Source organism: Oryx dammah, unplaced genomic scaffold (assembly GCF_014754425.2).
Source record: "Oryx dammah isolate SB20612 unplaced genomic scaffold, SCBI_Odam_1.1 HiC_scaffold_5, whole genome shotgun sequence".
Classification (NCBI taxonomy): Eukaryota; Metazoa; Chordata; class Mammalia; order Artiodactyla; family Bovidae; genus Oryx; species Oryx dammah.
In genome coordinates, this window is record NW_024070189.1 from 102,230,552 (window position 1) to 102,250,186 (window position 19,635).

At 54.9% G+C, this 19,635-nt stretch overlaps 1 protein-coding gene across 1 annotated transcript; it reads right to left on the reverse strand.

Moving 5' to 3' along the window:
- Positions 1–269: 269 nt before the first annotated feature.
- On the reverse strand, positions 270–18,319 carry JAK3 (Janus kinase 3). The gene is made up of 24 exons (XM_040241097.1): positions 18,224–18,319; positions 15,476–15,672; positions 14,890–15,013; positions 14,454–14,565; positions 14,051–14,196; positions 13,360–13,654; positions 12,624–12,746; positions 12,361–12,518; positions 11,833–11,944; positions 11,432–11,618; positions 10,509–10,636; positions 10,147–10,278; positions 9,333–9,417; positions 8,402–8,529; positions 7,557–7,689; positions 7,326–7,477; positions 7,036–7,186; positions 6,278–6,417; positions 6,017–6,206; positions 5,299–5,423; positions 4,603–4,775; positions 4,079–4,196; positions 3,338–3,448; positions 270–2,391 (listed from the first exon to the last, which is right to left on the reverse strand). The coding sequence occupies exons 2-24, from the start codon at positions 15,657–15,659 to the stop codon at positions 2,284–2,286; spliced, it is 3,315 nt and encodes a 1,104-aa protein (XP_040097031.1). The 5' UTR covers positions 15,660–15,672; positions 18,224–18,319; the 3' UTR covers positions 270–2,283.
- Positions 18,320–19,635: the final 1,316 nt, after the last annotated feature.

A 19,635-nucleotide genomic window follows, 5' to 3' on the forward strand; every position in this document is an offset into this window, starting at 1 on the left:
TCCCATGGACTATAGCCCACCAGGCTCCTCTGTCCAAGGGATTCTTCAGGCAAGAATACTGGAGTGGGTTGCCATGCCCTTCTCCAGGGGATTTTTCTGACCCAGGGATCGAACCCAGGTCTCATACCTCCTGCATTGGCAGGTGGGGTCTTTACCACTAGCATCACCTAGGAAACCCACTGATAGGCTGAGACCCACACAAAATGCCCATGGTCTGTCTTCCTGGGAGTATCTTTTCCAGGGGGACCATTGAAGAGTCTTTTTTTAAAAAATTCTTTTAAAGAGGAGAAATAAACTTAGATATAATTCCCTGGGATGGTGCTGATGAGCATCCAATCAACCGAGATGAAGGACATTCAGAATCTTGTTATCCTTATTACTGTACAGATAAGGAAACAGAGGCTCAGAGAGGGGACCCCATACTTGCCTAAGGTCACAAAAGGCCGGGCCCCAGGGTGTTTGTTGGTTCTGCCTCCACATCAGGGTCTCTTTGGGTTGGACAGGGGCTCGAGGCCTCTACTGGGTGTCAGTTTTACCAAGGAGGGAAATTAAGGCATAAAGATTACTCAATCCAGTGCAGGGGAGACCCTGAGCTGAAAACCCTGTGTTGTAGCCCCCTACCACTTTTCACCAAAGCAGACTATGACAGTAGGTACAGAGATCTCTGTCTGTCTCTCCCATGCTCTCTGTGTCCTTCTCTGAGTCTCTTTCTGTGTCTCTCTGTCTCTGTCACTCTCCAAATCTTTCCATCAGTCCTGAGGAGCAAACAGAGGGCTGCCTTGGCCCCCAGTAATGTTGGACCCATCTCCATAGCCTAATCCTCCCAACAGGGCCTTGCCCTCTGATCTCCCCCAGAGCAGCCTGTTCCCTCCACCCCTAAGAGCCTGTAATCAGCTCCCCAGGACAGAGCCAAGGCCAGCAGCTGGGGTTTGGGGGAGGGCTTCTGTCCTTGAGGGCCTCACCCTCCTGTCCCTCCTCCCCCAGCATGTCCTGAGGCTCCCACTGTGGCCCCCAGGGTCTCTATCCCCCAACTCTGATCACATTCTTCCCTGGCTCACACATGCCCAAGAATTCCCATTGCCCAAGTCCAGCAACAAACCATCCTTTCCACTGAACGTCTTTATTCAGTCAATGAACACTCCCAGAGTCCTCTTTGTGCCCACCCCAGCCCAGCTCCCTAAGGAGCCTCCAGGTCAGAGGAGACAGAGCTGGATATAGACGTAACCCAGCCCTAGAGCTGGAAGTATAGGGCTGAATGGGAGTAGTGGGAAAATCCGAGGGAAGGCTGCAAGGTTTTGAGAGTTGAGTAGAGTTTTCCAGGGACGCAAAAGTGGCAGAAAAACCTTGCAGGCAGGTATGAAGGAGTGGTGGGGGCTGAGCCTGCACTAGATGCCTTCCCACAAACTTCCAGAAGTTGACTCTGTGGAGCCCAAGGGCCAACACTATTGCCCATTATACAGAGGGTGGCACTGAAGCCAGATAAAGGAAGCAACTCACCCACCATCACACAGCAAGTAAGTGGCAGAACCATGGGCTCCAACACCCATGCTCCTAACCCCTGCACTCTGAGCCTTTTTATGTCGCCATGCCGTTTCCTCTGCCAAGAATGCCTTTCCTTCCTTCAACTGATGAAAAGCTCCTATTAGGCTCCATTGTCATCAACTGTATGATCCTCTTGTCCAGACAGAAAGGGCTCCAGTGTACAGAAGCCCTGGGACACTCAGGTTCAGAGGCTGGGGACCTCAGCCTCTCCCGGTCTCTTACACGGTTCCAAACAGTCCCACAGGCTCCCCCTCAAAGAGTGGATTTTCAGCCTGGACAGTTGCTCTTGTCCTTGGCTTCCTCCAGCTAAAGAGGGAGAAGGGAATAGAAGCCTGAGATGACATATTTAAAGCTACATAAAGTCTCCTCTGAAAATGAGAACAGGAAGCTGCAGACCAGACCCTGAGAGGCTGGGGAAATGGAAGGGCCTTAAATGTGGTCCCTTGATTCTGGGGAGTGGATGGAGCTCATTAGACCCCATCATGACATCTGCCTTTAATCTTTCCAAGTTCAAAGAGCCACAAGGCTGCTGTTGCCCTGCAAGTGCAATGTCAGTTACCCTATGAGGGGTCTCTGTGAAGCAGGAGGACCAGAGAGGAGCAGGTTCCTGCTCCAGGTCACACAGCAAGTCCATGGAGACCAGAACCTAGAGGTCTGTGTGTAGGAGATATGAAAAATGACAGAGAATGGTGTTCTCCCTCTAGGCAAGCAGGAAAAGTGAGAGTCTCATGGCTCTGGACACTATCCCCGGCTTCCACTCCACAGTGCATCCAGCTGGGGGCCCAGGGCACTGAATGATGGCCGGTCTTGAGGGTTAGGGGCCCAGCACAGCTTCATGAGCTCATGAACCTGAGGTGTGGAGGAGAGACAACAGGGTCATATGGGAGTGACTGCAAAAAGGACATGACTCCTGTTTGCAGTTTTAAAGTATAAACTAGACTCCATCCCTCTCTTGCTCCAAAGCTTCCCATGGCTACCTATGGGTCCAAAAAAAACTCATCCTCTCCCGTCTCCCTCCCTCTACCACCCTGTCCATCACCTCCTCTTGTGTTCCAGGCAGCCACATCTGCCCCCATCTCATTTTTCAAATACACTAAACTCATTTCCACCTCAGGGCCTTTGCATCTGTTTTGTGCTCCACTGAAAATGCTCTCTCCCAGCTTTCCCCTTGGATGGTATCCTCTTCCTCCCTCAGGCACCACCCCCTCTAGGAAGCTGCTCCTGACTATACCTCCCTCAACACTTTCTAGACATTGATCACCACCAGAATGTTCTTGTTAGCTTCTGGTGGTTACAAGAAGGAGGGGTATTATCTGTTCTGTCCTCCACTGGGTCCCCAGCACCCAACACAAAGCCCAGCACACAGAGCTCAATAAATGTCTGTGGCTTGAGCAAATTAATGTGTGAATGACCAGCCACATGTCAGACACTTCTACAAAAGCTCTGATGAGAAACTGTAAGAATCATCATTTACTGAGCACTGACTGTATGCTAGGCTCTGAGATGAGCACAGGAGTGGTGTTAGCAAATTGGTCCTCTCCCACCCTATAAGGCATTGTTATTCCCATTTTGGAGATAGGTAAACTGAGGCTCTGAAAGTGTTTGTGCTTTATCATACAGTGAGAGAGCAGCAAAGCAGAGGCCAGAAATCCCCTTCAGCCTCATTCCCTGATCCCTGCTCTCAACCAAGAGATATCTTCGGTGGAGAGTAATTCAGAGGGATCACAGGCTTGCCCAAGAGACACCGTGGTGAATCTACAAAGTGGGAAACTGAGGTAGGCCCTCCAGAGCTCACCTCACTAGGACAGGCAGGAGGTGCGGGCAGCCTCTGGCCCTCGGCCAGCAGCTCCAGGAGGCGGCAGAGGGCTGGAACATCTCTATCACATCCCATCATCCGCAGGAACTCCTGGAGCCAAGGGGGAGGGCCCGAGGTGGGGGAGGAGCCATCCGGCATGGAGAGGGGAGGGGCCGCCCGTTATCGTGGGGGTCAGCCACAGTGAAGGCAGGAAGGGAATCACCCACACATGGTAAGGGAAGGCGGCCCTCCTACTGGGGAGGAGGAGTTATCTGTGATGGATGGGGAAGGGGGCTGCCTGTGATTGGAAGGGAGGAGCGGGAGGTATCAGTCATAGTGAAAAGAGGTCCTCCTGGAGATTTCTTTGGAAGGAATGATGCTAAAGCTGAAACTCCAGTACTTTGGCCACTTCATGAGAAGAGTTGACTCATTGGAAAAGACTCTGATGCTGGGAGGGATTGGGGGCAGGAGGAGAAGGGGACGACCGAGGATGAGATGGCTGGATGGCATCACGGACTTGATGGACATGAGTCTGAGTGAACTCCGGGAGATGGTGATGGACAGGGAGGCCTGGCGTGCTGCGATTCATGGGGTCGCAAAGAATCGGACACGACTGAGCGACTGAACTGAACTGAACTGAACTGGAGCATCTAAGGCTGGGGCCGGGTGACCCTCAGCACAGAGGACAGGGGTTGACCTGAGGGGGAAGCGGGTATGGGGAAACCAGGGGTGCCAACTCACGGCTGAGGGGCTACAGTTCTTGTCACTGTAGGTGAAGAGCTCGTACAGGACGACCCCGAAGCTCCAGACATCCGACTGGCGCGAGAAGATGTTGTCCGAGAGGGACTCTGGGGCATACCTGGAGGGGGGCAGGGAGGTCTTGGGATGCGACAGTAAGGCAGAGGACAGGAAAGGGCTCAGCCCTGGACTAGGGTAGGTGGTCCAGGTGGCTGACTATGAGAAAGTCAGTCCCAGCCAGTTCTGAGGTCTCAGTTTCCCTGGCTGTGGGATGGGAGGTTGCTCCAAAGCTGTGTGGTGCCGGGGCGGGGCCAGAGCGGGGCCGGGCTGAGCGGGGATGGGGAGCAGGGTCAGGGAGGGGTGGAGCCAGAACAAGAAAAGGAGAGTGATGGGGAGGAGTCAGGGCTATAGCGGCGTGGCCACAGAAGGCCCCCTTCCCGTGGGAGGCAGGGCGGAACCGAAACGCGCGAGAGGCGGAGCTGCCTGGGTAGTATGGAGGAAAGGTGGGGCTGGGAGGAGGTCCCTACCAGAAGATGGGGCTCTGGCCTGGCTCGCGGACCACGTAGTAGTCTTTGTCGAGAGGCAGCAGCTTGGCGAGGCCGAAGTCGGCGATCTTGACGTGCGTCTCGCTTTCCACCAGGATGTTCCGGGCTGCCAGGTCGCGGTGCAGGCAGCGGCAGGAGCCTAGGTACTCCATGCCCTATGGGCGGGCGTGGGGTGTGGACCCCAGGATAACTCCGCAGGGGCCCCAAGTCTGACATGGAATCCAACAGCAGCCCAACCCAGATCCCAAGCCTAACCCTACCGCTGACCCAGCTCGCACTCCAGTCCTCACCTTCTTATTGTTTTGGACCTACTAGAAGTGTTAGTCGCTCAGTCGTGTTCGACTCTTTGCGACCCCATGGACTGTAGCCCACCAGGCTTCTCTGTCCATGGGATTCTCCAGGCAAGAATGCTGGAGTGGGTGGCCAAGCCCTCTTCCAGCGGATCTTCCCGACCCAGGGGTGGAACCCAGGTCTCCCGCACTGCAGTCAGATTCTTTACCGTTTGAGCCACAAGCGAAGTCCCCGACCTTAGCCCTAACTCAACCGCATTTCCAACCTAACCTGGACCCCAAACTTCAACTCTCAGCCTTCCTGACGAATCCATGCAGACCCCGCCCATCAAGCCAGCTCTGTGGACGCGGCAGGTCCACGGTCGCCCCACTCTCCTCCGCCCCGCACCTTGCAGATCTGTGAGGCGTAGAGGAGCAGGCGGCCAGCGTCGAGGCGGGCGCGGTGCCGCTGCAGGAAGTCGCGCAGGCAGCCACTGGGCAGATACTCCATGACCAACCGCAGGCTCTGGCGGCCTAGAGGTGGCGGGGGAGGTAGGGAGGAATCACCACAGGGCCTAATTTCGTCTCCTTCCCTTCCTCATTCTTCTTCCCCGATCAGAGTGGGACCTTGTGTCCCCTCCGGGCTTCAATATTGCTTTCTATAAAATGGGAACGGCCACAGTGACACGTATTGCTAATCTATTTGAGTACTTTCTATAATATACATTAATTCTTTTTAACCTCATAACGACCCGTTTTTTTCAGGTGGGAAAACTGACGATGCCGAGGTAGTCTTAGGCATCCCTAGTGGCTCCGCAGTAAAGAATCAGGCTGCAATGCAGGAGACTTGCAGGAGATATCGATTTGATCTCTGAATGGGGAAGATCCCCTGGAGTAGGAAATGGCAACCCACTCCGGTATTCCTGCCTGGAGAATCCCATGGACAGAGGAGCCTGGTGGGGTACAGTCCAGGATGGGGGTCACACATGAGTCGGACAGGACTGAGTGACTGAACAAGGCAGATCTGGATAAACAAGATCAGTCAGTAGCGCCCCTGCTGGTGTTCTCAGACCACCTAAAATGGTCGTGCAGAAGGGTGAGGGTGTGTAATTTGAAGAGCAGTTCACCTGGGCCATAGCTGACACCTCGGTACTTGACAATGAAGTCACTGTGGAGGGCTTTGAGGATCTGGATCTCCCGCTGGAAGTCCCTCTGCTGTTCTGGCCCACTATGCTGCAACTGCTTCACGGCCACCAGGGCCCCTGTGTTGTCGCCCAGCGGGTCATAGCGGCACAGTTCCACGCTGCCGAAGTTGCCCTGGGGGACAATGGGGCTGGTGTTCACATGCGTGAGTGCTACCCCACCCACCCCAGCCTAACCCACCTCACCTTGCCCAGCTGTGAGATGTACTTGAGGTGTCTCTCTTCAAAGATGGTAGGGTCCTGGCAGGCGTAGAGCTGGGTGCCATTCCAGAGCCCATCACGGGGCGCCAGGGTGCCAGGTGTGGGGTCTGAGAGGAGCTCATAATCTGGGGGGCACAGGCAGTGCGTGAGCAGTGTCCTAGGCCCCCGCTCCTAAGCTAACTTGCTGTGTGACCTCCATCTGAATGCTTACCCTCTCTGTGCATTATGGCAGGGCCACTGCAAGCCAAGAGGTACTTTTTCGGGCTGGGAAAAGCTGCCTCTTGGCAAAGGCAGCCCTCTTATGCAGTGCACATGCTGCACACAGACAGAAAGGCATTTCCCAGACCTCACTGCCAGGGGGTGGCAGGGGAGAGAGATGCTCTGGAAGCTCCTTTAGGCCTGGCCCATGAAAACCTAGAGTGGGACCCTCAATACTCTCTTTCCTGCTTGCAGAGGACCCAGTGGGGGCCTAAGGCCATAGGATGGGTGGGACCACAAAGGGACAGTTTCTTGCTGACTTGGACACCCTCACTGAATGAGAGCTAAACATCCATTGTGTGTGGCCTTGAACTGAGGGGCTTGTTTGTTACAATAGCTGTTGAAGCTCATACTGACTGTTCCAGTCATCAGTCATTCCAACCTTGCCTGGCACGCAGGGCAGGCTCCACATACAAATCTCACTCTTCTACTGGGTCCAATATGACATCCCACCCCTGCCCACCCTGCCTGGCCCCAGTGGGTACCTGAGGTGATGAGGCTGTTCAGGTCACGGATGACAGCACGGAAAGAGGGCCTCTGGCCTGGCTCGTAGGCCATGCACTGTTGGATCAGCATGGCCAGCTCCATCCACTTGGGGGCAGGCAACTGCTGCCGCTCCTGGTAAAACTGGAGCTTCTAAAGGCAGGATGAAGGGCTGGTTGCCCCCAGTGAACCCTCAGAGGTACCCCCTAGACCCGCCCATCCTCCCCAAGCTGGAGTTCATTCTACCCTTCTGTCAAATGAGAGCTCTAGAAGCCAGTGCTGGTGCTCTGACCTTGGCAGGCTCCAGGGTGCTGATGGGCACTGTGACACCACTGAACACCTCCCAGACTGTGGCTCCAAAGCCCCACTTGTCAGCTTCCAAGCCAAGTGTTCGGGCCTCCTGGAGACATTCAGGGGCCACCCAGGGGATCCTGTCAGTGAGCACTGGTGCAGGAGGCAAGGATGGGATCAGGGATCCACTTCCTTGCCCCACTAGGTCCCTCCCTCACCCCTCAGCACTTACTCTCCAGGCTTAGCACGGTGGGGCTGACACCCGGGTCACTCAGCTTGATGAAAGGCAGGTTCCCATCAGTCCCCTCACGAGCCAAGAGCACCTTCCGGGCTGAGACGTTGCCATGAGGGAGACCTTTGTCTTCCTAAGTGGACCAAGCACAGGGAAATGCCAGGGGTGGGGTGGGGGTGAATGAATATGCTGGTTGGCGAACTCCTACACATCCTTCAAAGCCCACCTGGTACTGCTCAGACCATACTTCAACATCTTTCCTAGACTACTGGCAATACACCTCCTGTGGCCCTCCTCTTCTTTAACATTGCTCCTTCATCCCATGGCTCCTTACTCCCTTCAGGATAAAGTCAAAGGTCCTCAGACTGGCACTCAAGGCCCTTTGAAATCCAGCTCTTGGTCTTTCCGCACGGGCTTCTCTCTCCCACCTCTCCACTCTGGTCTCCTGCCAGGTGAACAGACCTGATACACTCCTGGACAAGCAACACATCTAAGCTGCAGCCTTTGCCCAGGCTTTTCTCTCAGCCTGACATGCCCTCCTTCCTATTTTTTTCTTAATGAACTTCTACTCAATCTCCAAGACCCCAACTTTAATGTTCTTTCTTCTGGGGAAGCCTCCCCCCGGGGCCAGCCTTGTGGCTCACCAGTCCCCTCAACTTCCATGAATGATCAGCTGTCTCCTTCTGCTCATACACCTCTGAGCCTGTATGTATGCTGTTCCCTCAGTCTCAAATGCCCTGCACTTGCCCTCCACCCTTGCCAAACTCCTATCCATACGACAGAGCCCACTCTCAAAGCCCCATCCACTCTTGAATGGAGGATGGAGCAGGCAGAGGAGCACTCACCAGATAGTTGAGGGCATAGGCCAGCTGTTTGATCACCTGTAGCTTCCAGCTGGCTGGCACTAGGTGGCCACACTTGCGTAGATATGTGTCCAGCGCTCCCAGGCGTACAAATTCCTGAACCATGATACCTGGTGGAAGTAGGAAGCGGCAGGGTTGGGAGGTAGGACTGTATTGTATTCAACAGGCAGGCTCTGCCCCCAACCCCACCTTCAAGGGTTGCTTGAACTCTCAGCTCTGACTTTTCTCTCCCCTATTCCTCCATCCTTACCCTATTCACCTCTCTGCTTCCCCACTTTCCATCTCAGAACCATTTGCCTGTAATGCCTGGAAGGAGTCGCGCTCTCTCCATGACTCACTCCCCAACCCTTTGCAAGTTCTGTGTTTCTGACTGGAACACCCCTCTTCTCTCACTTTCCTAATGTCTATTTATTCTTGCCTTTCCAGCTTAGAATGTATCCTTACCTACTCAGAATCACTGCTTGACCTCCAAGCTGGGTTAGCAGCCTCTGATCACCCACAATGACCTGTGCTGCCCCACCACACACAATCACTTATCATCCTGCTCAGCCTGTCATGTTCTATGCTATGCACCCAGCTCTTGGCACATGTTAGGCTCCCAATAAACAGCTGCTGAGCTGAACTGATGGAAACAAGGCTTGGAGAGGCAGCGTGGACCTTGCAAAGCTGCGGAGATGGTACACAATAGATCAGAACCCAGGTCTGCCTGACTTGAGATAATTCTGGGGGCTTAAGTACTGGGGGGAGCCTGGAGCTGCTTATTCAAAGAGTGATGATGGAGGGACATGATGAGTACAAGATGATAGACCCTGGTGGAATGGAGCCCCAGCCAGGGCAGGCTCTGAGTGTGTACTGCTATTGCTGCTGTAGGTGGGCCCAGTGAGGCAGGGCAGAGATGGGGAGTGTCTCTCACTGTCTCCAGCCATGCACACGCCGTGGAGCAATACGAGATGCTGGTATGACACTTGGCTCATCAAGCTTGCTGCTTCCAGGAATGACTAGGGAGGAAAGAATGGAGATAACATGTATGGGTTTCTTCCACTCCTGGGTCAGACCAATGAACCCCAAACTTGCTGCTCACAAAACTTGCCTCAGGAGACCTGGCCGCCAGCTTCCTTTGGCCTTGGAGTCCACCATTAATGCACACAGCACTCTGTATCGTGATTTTTTTTTGATGGAGGCAGGAAGTCCCCGCTGTCTACCTTTTGTCACTCACCTTTTGGCTCAAACCTTCCTCTGTTGCCCAGCCCCTGAAGACGCCTCCGTCCACATCATTCCTCTCTTCTCGTTTGCTCATTCCTCTCTGACCCACTGTTCTCCTTGCTATTCCTTAAACATGCCAGACTTGGCCCTGCCTCAAGACTTTTACACTGGCTGTTCTCTCTGTCTGGTATACTCTGCCTGTTTGCATCTAAATTCCCCACCCTTCTGTATTTCATGGAGATGCTGTGGCTACATTTCTGTTATTTTAAGACCCTGTGTGTGTTCTCTTTGTTTTGGTTTTGGGTTTCTTTTCTGGTTTTTTTTTTTTTTTTTGGCTGCACTGCGTCATGCAGGATCTTCTCCAATCGGAGATCGAACCTGCACCTGCTGCTGTGGGAGCATGGAGTCTTAACCACTGGACCACCCGGGAAGTCTGACCCTGTGTGGTTTTAAATTTCTCTGAATCCACAACCCCCCCCTCCAGCTAGGCCCTAACCCAGAAGGTCTGGTCCCATCCTGCTCACCTCCATGCAATTCTTGTGCTTGGCGTCCATCACTTTGAGCAGCACCTCTGTCTCTCGGGCCTCCCCATCCACAATCTCGTGGTGACAGCCCCGATAAATCTTGGTGAAGGACCCGTGACCTAGGTTCTCATGCTGGAGAGTGAGGAGGCATCATGAAAGGCCAGTAACAGGGCTCCCATGGGATCCTGTTCCTTAGCTCTCGCCCAAGCAAGGCACAGGTAATGGATCAGTTTTACAGATGACGAAACAGAGGGACAAAGAGGTTATATCACATGACTGAGGCCACACAGCACAGATGGATGGAGACCTGGTCTCTGGATCCCACCTGAAGTATGTTTCCCCCATTTCCTGGGGCCCCTTACCCACTGCAGGCTGTCAGCAGGGATCTTGTGAAACGTCATCTGACTCAGCTGGCACTGGAATTGGGGCTGAACAGGGGATGATGTGGGTGGGTTGCAGCCTCTCCGGACCACAATCAGATTAGACTTTTCTATGGGGAGTGGAAGGAGGAAGAAAACTAGAGGTCAAAGGTAAAAGGTCCTCAAAGGATTGCTCACTCCCTGTCTCAGTGTGGGGTTGTCCTTGGTGGCTCAGATGATAAAGAATCTGCCTGCAATGAGGGAGATCTTGGTTTGATCCCTGGGTCAGAAAGATCCTCTGGAGAAGGGAATGGCAACCCATTCCGGTATTCTTGCCTGGAGAATGGACAGAGGAGTCTGGTGGGCTACAGTCCGTGGAGTCACAAAGAGCCGGACACAACTGAGTGACAAACACTAAACTGTCTCAGCGTGGGGTCTTCTGCAGAAGCCAGAACTAAGATGAGGGTTCCAGGGCATACGGCTTATTTGAAAGGAAACTCCAGGAAGTCCCAGTGAGGGGAGGAAGAGAGAATGAGATGGAAGGAACCCCTCAGGTGGTACAAATGAGCAGGTGATGCTGTGGTCAGTCTGGTCTCAAGTCCTACTAGGGATTCTGAAAAAATCTGGAGAACTCACACCTCAAAGCTGTCCCATCCCAGGGGTCTGTCTGAAAGCAAAATTCACCCAGAGCAAGAGGCAAGAGATGAACAGAGGCTAAGTGCTAGTGACATCACTCAGATCCAGCTCTGCCTGGATTCAGCCATCCCTGGAAGCAGCCTCTATCCCACAAGCCCTAGATCACCTTTTTTCCCTCTTAGACTACTTTGACCAGCAGACTTTGTCACTTGCCACTGAAGAGCTGGAACAGACACAGAAAGGCAGGGTCCCAGATTGCCTATTCAGCTTGAGGGAGAAGGCAGGCTCACCTTTAGGTCTGGGGTGGCAGCAGAAGGTGAGGTACAGCTCAACCCCATCCACATGCAACCCACCATTCCAACAGGCTGCCAGGAGCTCTCGAAGACTGCTGTGGGAACGGCCAAGGCCAGCCAGGGAAAAGGTTCCTGTGGGGTCGCACCGGATGAGGCAGCCCTTATAGTCCGGGCCCAGCGGGGTCTGCAAAGAGGAGTGAGTGGTCTCTGAGTAGAAGTGGGAGGCACTCTCCCCCTCAAATCTCCAAGTCTTTGCATATTCTATTCCCTCCACTGGGAATGCCTTTTCCCTCCCCTTCTTCAGGAAGCCATGCTGACTCATATTTCACTTCTCAGCTCAAAGATCATCTCCTCCAGGAAGCCCGCCTTGCCCTCCTGGCCCCTGGAGGTAGACTGACCAGGACACAAACAGTTAGGAGGTAGCTGTCGAAATCCTGGGGACTGCGGCGGAGGACGTAGGAGCCGGGAAGTGAGCCCTCAGTCTTGAGTTTGTTGATGGCAAAATCCAGGCTGTGGGGAAAGGTGGAAGAGAACTGAGAGTCAAAGATGGTGAGAAACAGATGGAGGCAGAGAAACCAAACTAAATCGGAGCTCTAATCTTGGTCTCTCTGAAGCCCTGGGAACCTCACCAGGTAATATTCCCTCACTCCCTCCCATTTGTAAAATGAACCAAAAGCTGGGCTTCTGCCTAGGGGATTAAAGAGGAAACTGCAGGTGAAGCTCCACAGCTGGGCACCTCGAGCATCCCAGGGAATGGCTCTGGGGCCTCAAGGAGCCAAAGGGAGGGAAGCGGCTGCAGAAGTGAGCCTGAAGATTGACTGAGCGCCAGCTAAGCACCTGGTGCGGTTGAAGGGCTCCTGAGAGGCAAGGACACCGAGGCACCGAGAAAGGGCGTGCCAGAGATTTGGTCCCCAGTGAGTCCTTACGTGATGGGGCCGTGGCACTGCTCAGCCACCTCCTCCAGCAGCCGCGGCGGCGCCACCTCCTTGCAGAAGTAGTGCCGCGAGTCCGTGGTCAGCCGGAAGTAGCCATCCACGAGCGCCACGAAGGACAACGCTGCGGGAAGCCCCGGGAACTCGGCCTCCTGTGAGGACCGGTGTCAGGGCCCGCCGCGGTCCGAGGGTGACAACCCCGCGTCCCCGCCGTCAGGGACGGGGAAGGTAGGAGGGGAGGGGGTTCCAGCACCCACCAGGATCTGATTGTCTGTCCTAGTGATGGTGACCAGGCGATGCTCCGCAGCCGGGCCAATGCACGGCGCCTGCTTGATGCTGATATCCACGATTTCTGGAAAGTCGCAGAAGGGCTGGAGGACCTGTGAAGAAGGAGGAAGGCTGAAGCTGGGGATCCCGCTCCCTCCGCGCCCCCAGTCCTTTTTTGGAAGCCGGGACCCCACCAGTCCACACTCACGAGACCCGCTCCTCCCAGCCTCACCGAGTCCCATCCCTCTCCCGTCAAGCCCCCACCAAGCCCCGCCTCCTTCTGTCCACACCGCCCCTCTCAACTCCCTCCCCTGCTCATCCCAAATATCCGCCCCCTCACCTCTGCCAACCCCGGAGTCCTCTCTCGGCCGGTCCCCCACCCCGCCCCGAGTCCCTCCCTCACTTAACTCCACTTTATCTCCTGGTGTCTCTTAGTCCAGTCGGGAGCCTCACCCACCCCGAGTCCTACCTCTTCGCTCCACCTGCTGTTAGCCCCATTCTGAGCCCCGCACACCCTACTAGCCCCTCCCTCTACGTCCCGCCCTCTTCATCTCCGCTTCCTCGCTCAGCCCCACCCACGCCTCACTCAGCCGGGAGCGAGCCCCTCGGTCCCAAGCCCCCTCGCTGCCCCGCCTCTCCTTCGGCCCCGCCCCAATCCCCGCCCACGACCCTGCCCCTCCCCTTGGCCCCGCCCCTGGCCCCCGCTCAGCGCCCCCCGCCACACACCTCGTGTTCTCCTGGGCTCCAGGCGATGCCACTGCCACCAGCCACACGGAGCAGCCCCGGCGTATCCTGACCACCAGCAGCGCCGGGGAGACCCACGCGGAAGGTCTCGGCGGCCCTGTCTGGATCCAGCCGCTCGAGGTCCATGATGTACTTGACCATGAGCGAGTGCCTGTCAGCCTGGCAGGCCGCCACGCGGCGCAAGGCCCGGCGCACTGTCCTTCGGATGCGCCTCCGAGTCACGAAGCTCAAACCCTGGATCAGGTCGCGTAGGCCAGGGGGCAGGCAGACCTTGTAGCTGCAAGTGCGCGGAGTGGGGCCCTCAGTATGGGGCGGGGTCTCCGCCAGGGAGGACCGAGGCGGCACATCAACCGAGCCTCTAGGTGAGGGGTTGGAGTGTGGCCTCAGTAGGGGGCCACACAGCACACACAGAAACACACTCGGAGACAGGCATGGGGGTAGGGAGGGCCTCCATGGGAAGGGCCGTTGGGGTCCATGAGACAGAGACATAGTCCTTTTAGCTGCCTGAGGTCTGGCTATGGAGTCTCAGGGGGGCTGGGTCCCAGGGGAGGGCTTGGGTCCCATGAACACACTGTAGGCTTGTAGGTGGGGAGCCGGACTCATGACCCCCTGGTGGGGCCATGTTGGCTCGCTCCCAGGTAGAGGCTGGGCGCCACAGCCTGGAAGCCCTCACCTGACCGTCTTCAGCAACTCCTCGGGCCGCTGAGCCTCCTCGAGCGCCATCCGGGCCAGGTCCAGAACAGCCAAGCTGAGACACTCACCCTGTTCCTTGAGGCTGAGGCCTACCCGGAGGCGGCCGCTCACCAAGTCATGGCGGTGCTAGAAGCCGGTCACAGCCCAACCATGAGCCCTGATGTCGTCAGTACACCCCCATCCCTGGCCGACCTTCACCCTGGGGCTGCCACTCTGAGCCCCGTCCACCCTACTAGCCCCTCCCTCTTCATACTGCCCAATTCATTCCCACCTCCTGGCTCAGCCCTACTCACAGGAGAGTCAGCCAAGGCTGCCCAAACATGAGCCCTGACCATTGCCCTGGGTACCCCCACCCCTGAGCTGATCCCCATGCAGACACCTACCTGAGCAAAGAGGTGCTCCAGGACTGGCAGATCCAAGATGGCGCTGGCCAAGTCCTTTCGCAGCCCAAATCGGTGGCACTTCTCTAGTCCAAACCAGTTGGGGAAGTAAAAGCTGTGGGGGAGGGGAGAACCCTGGAGTAGGGGATATGATGAGCGGGGGGGACTGTGCCAAGACCTCACAGAGCCCAGGTTATGCCCTTGACTTACTGTGTGATGTTGGACAAGTGAACCACCCTCTCTGACATTAGTTTTCTCATCTGTGAAATGAGCAGTGCTCATGCCCTCCCTCGGGGCACCCACCAGGAGGTGCAGGGAGATGATAATCCAAGGGTTACTGTGGTTTTAAACTCCCATTTCCCAAGCCCTCAGCAAAAGGCATGCCCACCCGGTATCAAACCCACATTTGGGGGGGTGGGGGTGGGGAGACACTTCCTACCGGAGCCTGTAGACGAGGACCTGGGTACCCGTGTCCTCCACGGAGAAGATATGGCTTGGGGGGAACCAGCAAGACAGGTCTTCCAAAGCCAGAGCAAAGAGGGAGTGGTACACGGGCAGGATGCCTGAGGGGACAGTCGCATCAGTTCCCTCTCAATTCTCCCCATCTGCCCCCTGCAGGGCTGCCATGTTATCCTCATGCAGCCCCACAGGCTCTTTCTCACCTTCAGCTCTGACATCATGTCCCACCCCTGCTTGCACCCATTCCAGGGCTCCTTAGTGCCCTGAGGAGAAAAGCCATGGACTCAGCCTGCTTCTCAGGGCTCCCTGCCTCTCTCTCCAGAGCATCTCTTTCCACTTAACAGCTTACCTCGAGGGATGACCATCTGTTTCTTCTAATAGACTATCATGCCTCTGAGTCTATGGACATGCCATTCCCTGTGTACCCTCCTCCCTTACCAAACTCCTACTCATCCCTCAAAGCCCCAAATCCAGTGCTGACTGCTTGACAGCTATTCAAGCTCCCAATCTGTGTTCCACACAACCCTAACCCTCCTTCTGACCAAGCCTTCTAGGGACGCACTTACCACTAGCCTTAGCAGCGCAAACACACAGGTCTTCAGCTGAGTGGTCCCCAAAGGAGAAAGAGAGGCACTGTGGGGGTCCAGGGCCCCGAGGGGGCAGCAGCACGTGCAGGGCACCAGCCTCTGAAGAGGAGAGGCTGCAGGAGCGCTGAGAAATCAGGGGTGTCTCCTCACTTGGAGGTGCCATGAGTGCAGGCTGCCTGAACACAGAAAAAGGTACCCCCTCAGTTGTGATCACAGGACAAGGTTGCAGATCTTCTGAGGTAGGAGTGGGGAGGTGAAAGAAATATGACTGAGTGAGGTAGGGATGAAACCAGAGAAATGAGGAGGAGAGAGCAACAGAAAGAGAAGGACAGATACGGACAAAGGCAGAGAGAGGGAGCTGAGTGTGCAAGGTGGGTGAGGAGCCATACCACCCCCGGTGAGGGCTGTGCTGGGAAGCTGGAAGATATTCACACCAATTTGTGTGAACTCACACTTCAGACTCTTGGTGCCCAGGGCAAACATCTCTAGCCAACCTCCAGCCTCCACACATACCCACTCTCCAACCCCTTCTCCAGACAGGCATGATCAATCAATCACAGATACAGGGATTTGCTAACCAGCAAGCAGATAGTTACTGGCCTGTGCAAGGGTGCATACTCAGTTGTGAGTGATTCTTTGTGACCCCATGAACTGTAGCCCTCCAGGCTCTTCTGTCCATGGGATTCTTCAGGCAAGAATACTGGAGTGGGTTGCCATTCCCTCCTCCAGGGGATATTCCTGGCCTGTGGATCCAACTCAGGACTACTGCACTGGCCAGCGGCACCTATGAAGCCCATTGGCCTGTGCACATGGGTGTTTGAGGAGATAGAAGGGGCCACCCCTCCTTGTGAAGCTGGAGGATTCTAGCACTTCTGAGGCTGGGGAAAGAAGCTTTAGCAGCTGGTTTAATGCATGCCTCGGGGGCTGATCCAGACATCAGACTCAGTCATCATCAGATTCAATCAACAGAGATCTCTGCCTCTGTCTCCCCTGATCCCTGCATCTCTGTTCCATTAGTTCCCCAGAGTAGGAAGTCCTCCCTGGGTTAGGTCCAGGAGGAAACCACCCACAATATTTCTACACCAGCCACCTTACAGATCTCTCTTGCCCTGGGGGACCTAGAGCTCAGGACTCTGGGTTGGGTAGAGGAAGGAATTGGGTTTCACATGCCAGAGGAAAAGGAGGAAGATGAAGAAGATTTACTTAAATTGACCCAAATGAAGATGATACAAAGAGAATATTGGATAAAAACTATGTTCCAGGGACTTCCCTGGCAGTCCAGTGGTGAAGACTGTGTTTCCAAAGCAGGGGATGTGGGTTTGATCCCTGGTGGGAGAACTAAGATTCCACATGCCACTGGAGGTTGCCAAAAAGTGTAAAACAAAAAACAAACAACAACAAAAACTATGTTCCAAAATAATAGTGGGGGTGGGGGGGGGGTGCGGAGAGTGTAAATGAGACTTTAACACACTCAGAATATAAGCCTGGGACTGAGGATCAGTGAAAACTTCAGGCTGTGGGTTCAAATCCCAGCCCCACCATATCCTGGCTTTGTGACTCCAGCAGGGTTCCCACAGTTGGGACACAGTTTTCTCAGCTATGAAATGCACTGACTCCCACCTGTTTCAGTGAGGTAGTTTACGGAGTCCAGTCCGACCTGTCAACACGTTCAAAAGTGAGAGTGTTGGCCGTTCAGTTGTGTCTGACTCTCATGACCCCATGGACTGTAATCCACCAGGCTCCTCAGTCCATGGAATTCTCCAGCAAAAATATTGGAGTGGGTAGCCATTCCCTTCTCCAAGGGAATCTTCCGAACCCAGGGATTGAACCCAGTTCTCCTGCATTGCAGGCAAATTATTTACCTTCTGAATTCTTTACCTTCAAAGCCCATCAACACCAGAAAAGCCCATTTAATCCCCAACACATTTAATCCCCACTAAATGATACAAACCCTTGGTGACATGCTCAGCAAGCACTAGACAAATGTCAGCCAAACCAAATGGGAAGGTCCCTTAGGACAGTGGTTTGAGGCTTACCGTTAGGGAGGTAGGACGTAGGGGAGAGAGAACTTTCCCCTAGGGACACTCCAGTGTTACCAGCTCCCAGACCGGGAACAGGAACATTTCCCCACCCCACCTGGCTGTGTCACTTCTCACAGAGATGCCTCAAACCTTACTTCAAACAGTTGCCCTGATCTTTGCATCTTTACGTAAATGTTGCCACAAAGCAGTGTCTTTTGTTTAAAATAAATCTTTAAAAAAAAAAAAAAAAAACATGATTTTTAAAATATCGAAAGTAAAAATAGAAAGTCCGTTTGGCGCCCAGAGAAACGTCCCTGTTTCAGCATCAAAAGTTCCACATGCCCAGAAGGGAAGGTTGGTTGGTCACCCAGTGCTCGGGCCTGGGAACTGGGAGTGTTAGGAGACGTGAAGAGTGTCCCCAGAGAGTGGAGCCCTGGGCGCATGCGCAAGGATTCCTTCAGGTCCGGAAGCTGGGAATTCGCGGCCTCCTGTGCGAGACAAAGTTGAGGCCCAGAGGGGAAGCGCTTTGCCAGAGGCCGCACCGCCAGCTGTCCCAGCTTATGTCAGACGGCTTTTCTCTGAGACCTAGCAGGCAGACTTGCCTTTGTCCCCAGCGGCGGCCGTCCTGTCCCCAGCAGCGGCCGTCCACACAGTCTTCCCCCACCCCCACCTCCGACCCGAGCCCAGTGGCTCCACCAACTCTTACCTGGAGGTGAGGGCCCTGGGCCAGCGACGGGAAGGCAGAGCCGGGCAGCAGCCGGAGGAAAGTCCCACTTGCTCCTTCCTGTGTGGGCCCCTCGGCTTCCTGAGCTGCTGTCACTTACCGAAAGTCATGGCCATGTGGGGGCCGGGGACGGGGAGGGGCAGAAAGTTCCGGAAGCCTCTGCAGCAGCAGTCCTGTCAGGCTGCTGAAGACCCTGGACCTCAGGGAAGGAGTGACAGCAGAGAGAAGGGCCCAGGTCACCCCGAGGGGTCTCAGCAGGCTCCGGGACTCAGTCTCCGTGGGGCCCTGGCAACACCCTGGCTTCCTCTGGCCTCAGTTTACCCATTTGTGGCATGTGTGCATGTGTTGGGCACCTAAGGCACTGATTTCACACCTAAGGAAGAGAACTGGGCTGGATCTGCCCAGGAAGGGGGCAGGGAAGTTGCCCCAAACAAAAGTGAAGTTCTCCTTTACAATATTTTTCCAATGAGACCCTGGAAGGTATGGCGGTCCCTTTTTGTGCTCCATGCCCCAAGCCCAGACCTAGAATCTGTGAAAACCAGACAGACTGGGTCACCTCACTGTCTGGTCTGGCAGGGAGGCAATTAATCATTATGGATAACCAAGAAAACCAAGATGATGGGACAGGCACAGGCTGAGGCTGAAGGGAGGGGATGAGGGGCGGGGAGCTTGGGGGAGGGGAGGGGGTGCGGTCTGTGTAAAGGACATGATGGATCAAGCAGGGATGTGAAGCAAGACAAAGACGACTCCTGGTGAACACCATAGGGGCAAAGACCCAGAGGTGAGAGTGAGTAGAGCTATTTAAGGCTCAGAGGGCTTGACTGGATGCAGTGGGAAGGGAGGGGGATGGTTTGGCAGTCATCAGGAGCCAGCTCACAGAGCCAGGTCTGATTGAGGTTTTTTAACGCACTTGGGGCTGTCATGAGTGGAGGAGGCAGGAGACCAGGGCAGTGCCCTTAGTAGGATACAAACCCCAGAAAGTAGAGCTTTGGGATAAATTTTTTTTAATTAATTTATTTTTTATTGAAGGATATGGGATACATTTTAGAGCACGTTTTCATCTTTGTGCTTCCCTGGTGGCTCAGATGGTAAAGAATCTGCCTGCAATACAGGAGACCAGGGTTCGATCCCTGGATCTGGAAGATCTTCTGGAGAAGGGAATGGCTACCCACTCTAGTATTCTTGCCTCGAGAATTCCACGGAAAGAGGAGCCTGGTGGGCTACTGTCCCAAAGAGTCAGACATGACTGAGTAACCAACACTTCACTTTCATATCTGTAATCCCATCACAAGCTGTGGCACAAAAGTGGCTTTGGTACATATTTTGTTGACTTCAGTTCAGTCACCCACAGACACTTACTGGGCACTTCCGGTGTACAGGGCATTGGGGCCACA

What these genes read in the sequence shown, in the direction of transcription:
- JAK3 (XM_040241097.1), bottom strand. Translation starts at nt 15,659, where the DNA reads ATGGCACCTCCAAGTGAGGAGACACCCCTGATTTCTCAGCGCTCCTGC. An exon ending in AGCACAAGAATTGCATGGAG is followed by an intron (nt 9,418 to 10,146) that starts GTGAGCAGGATG and finishes TTTCCTCCCTAG; the next exon opens with TCATTCCTGGAAGCAGCAAG. An exon ending in CTCCTGCCTGTCCTAGTGAG is followed by an intron (nt 2,392 to 3,337) that starts GTGAGCTCTGGA and finishes TCCACACCTCAG; the next exon opens with GTTCATGAGCTCATGAAGCT.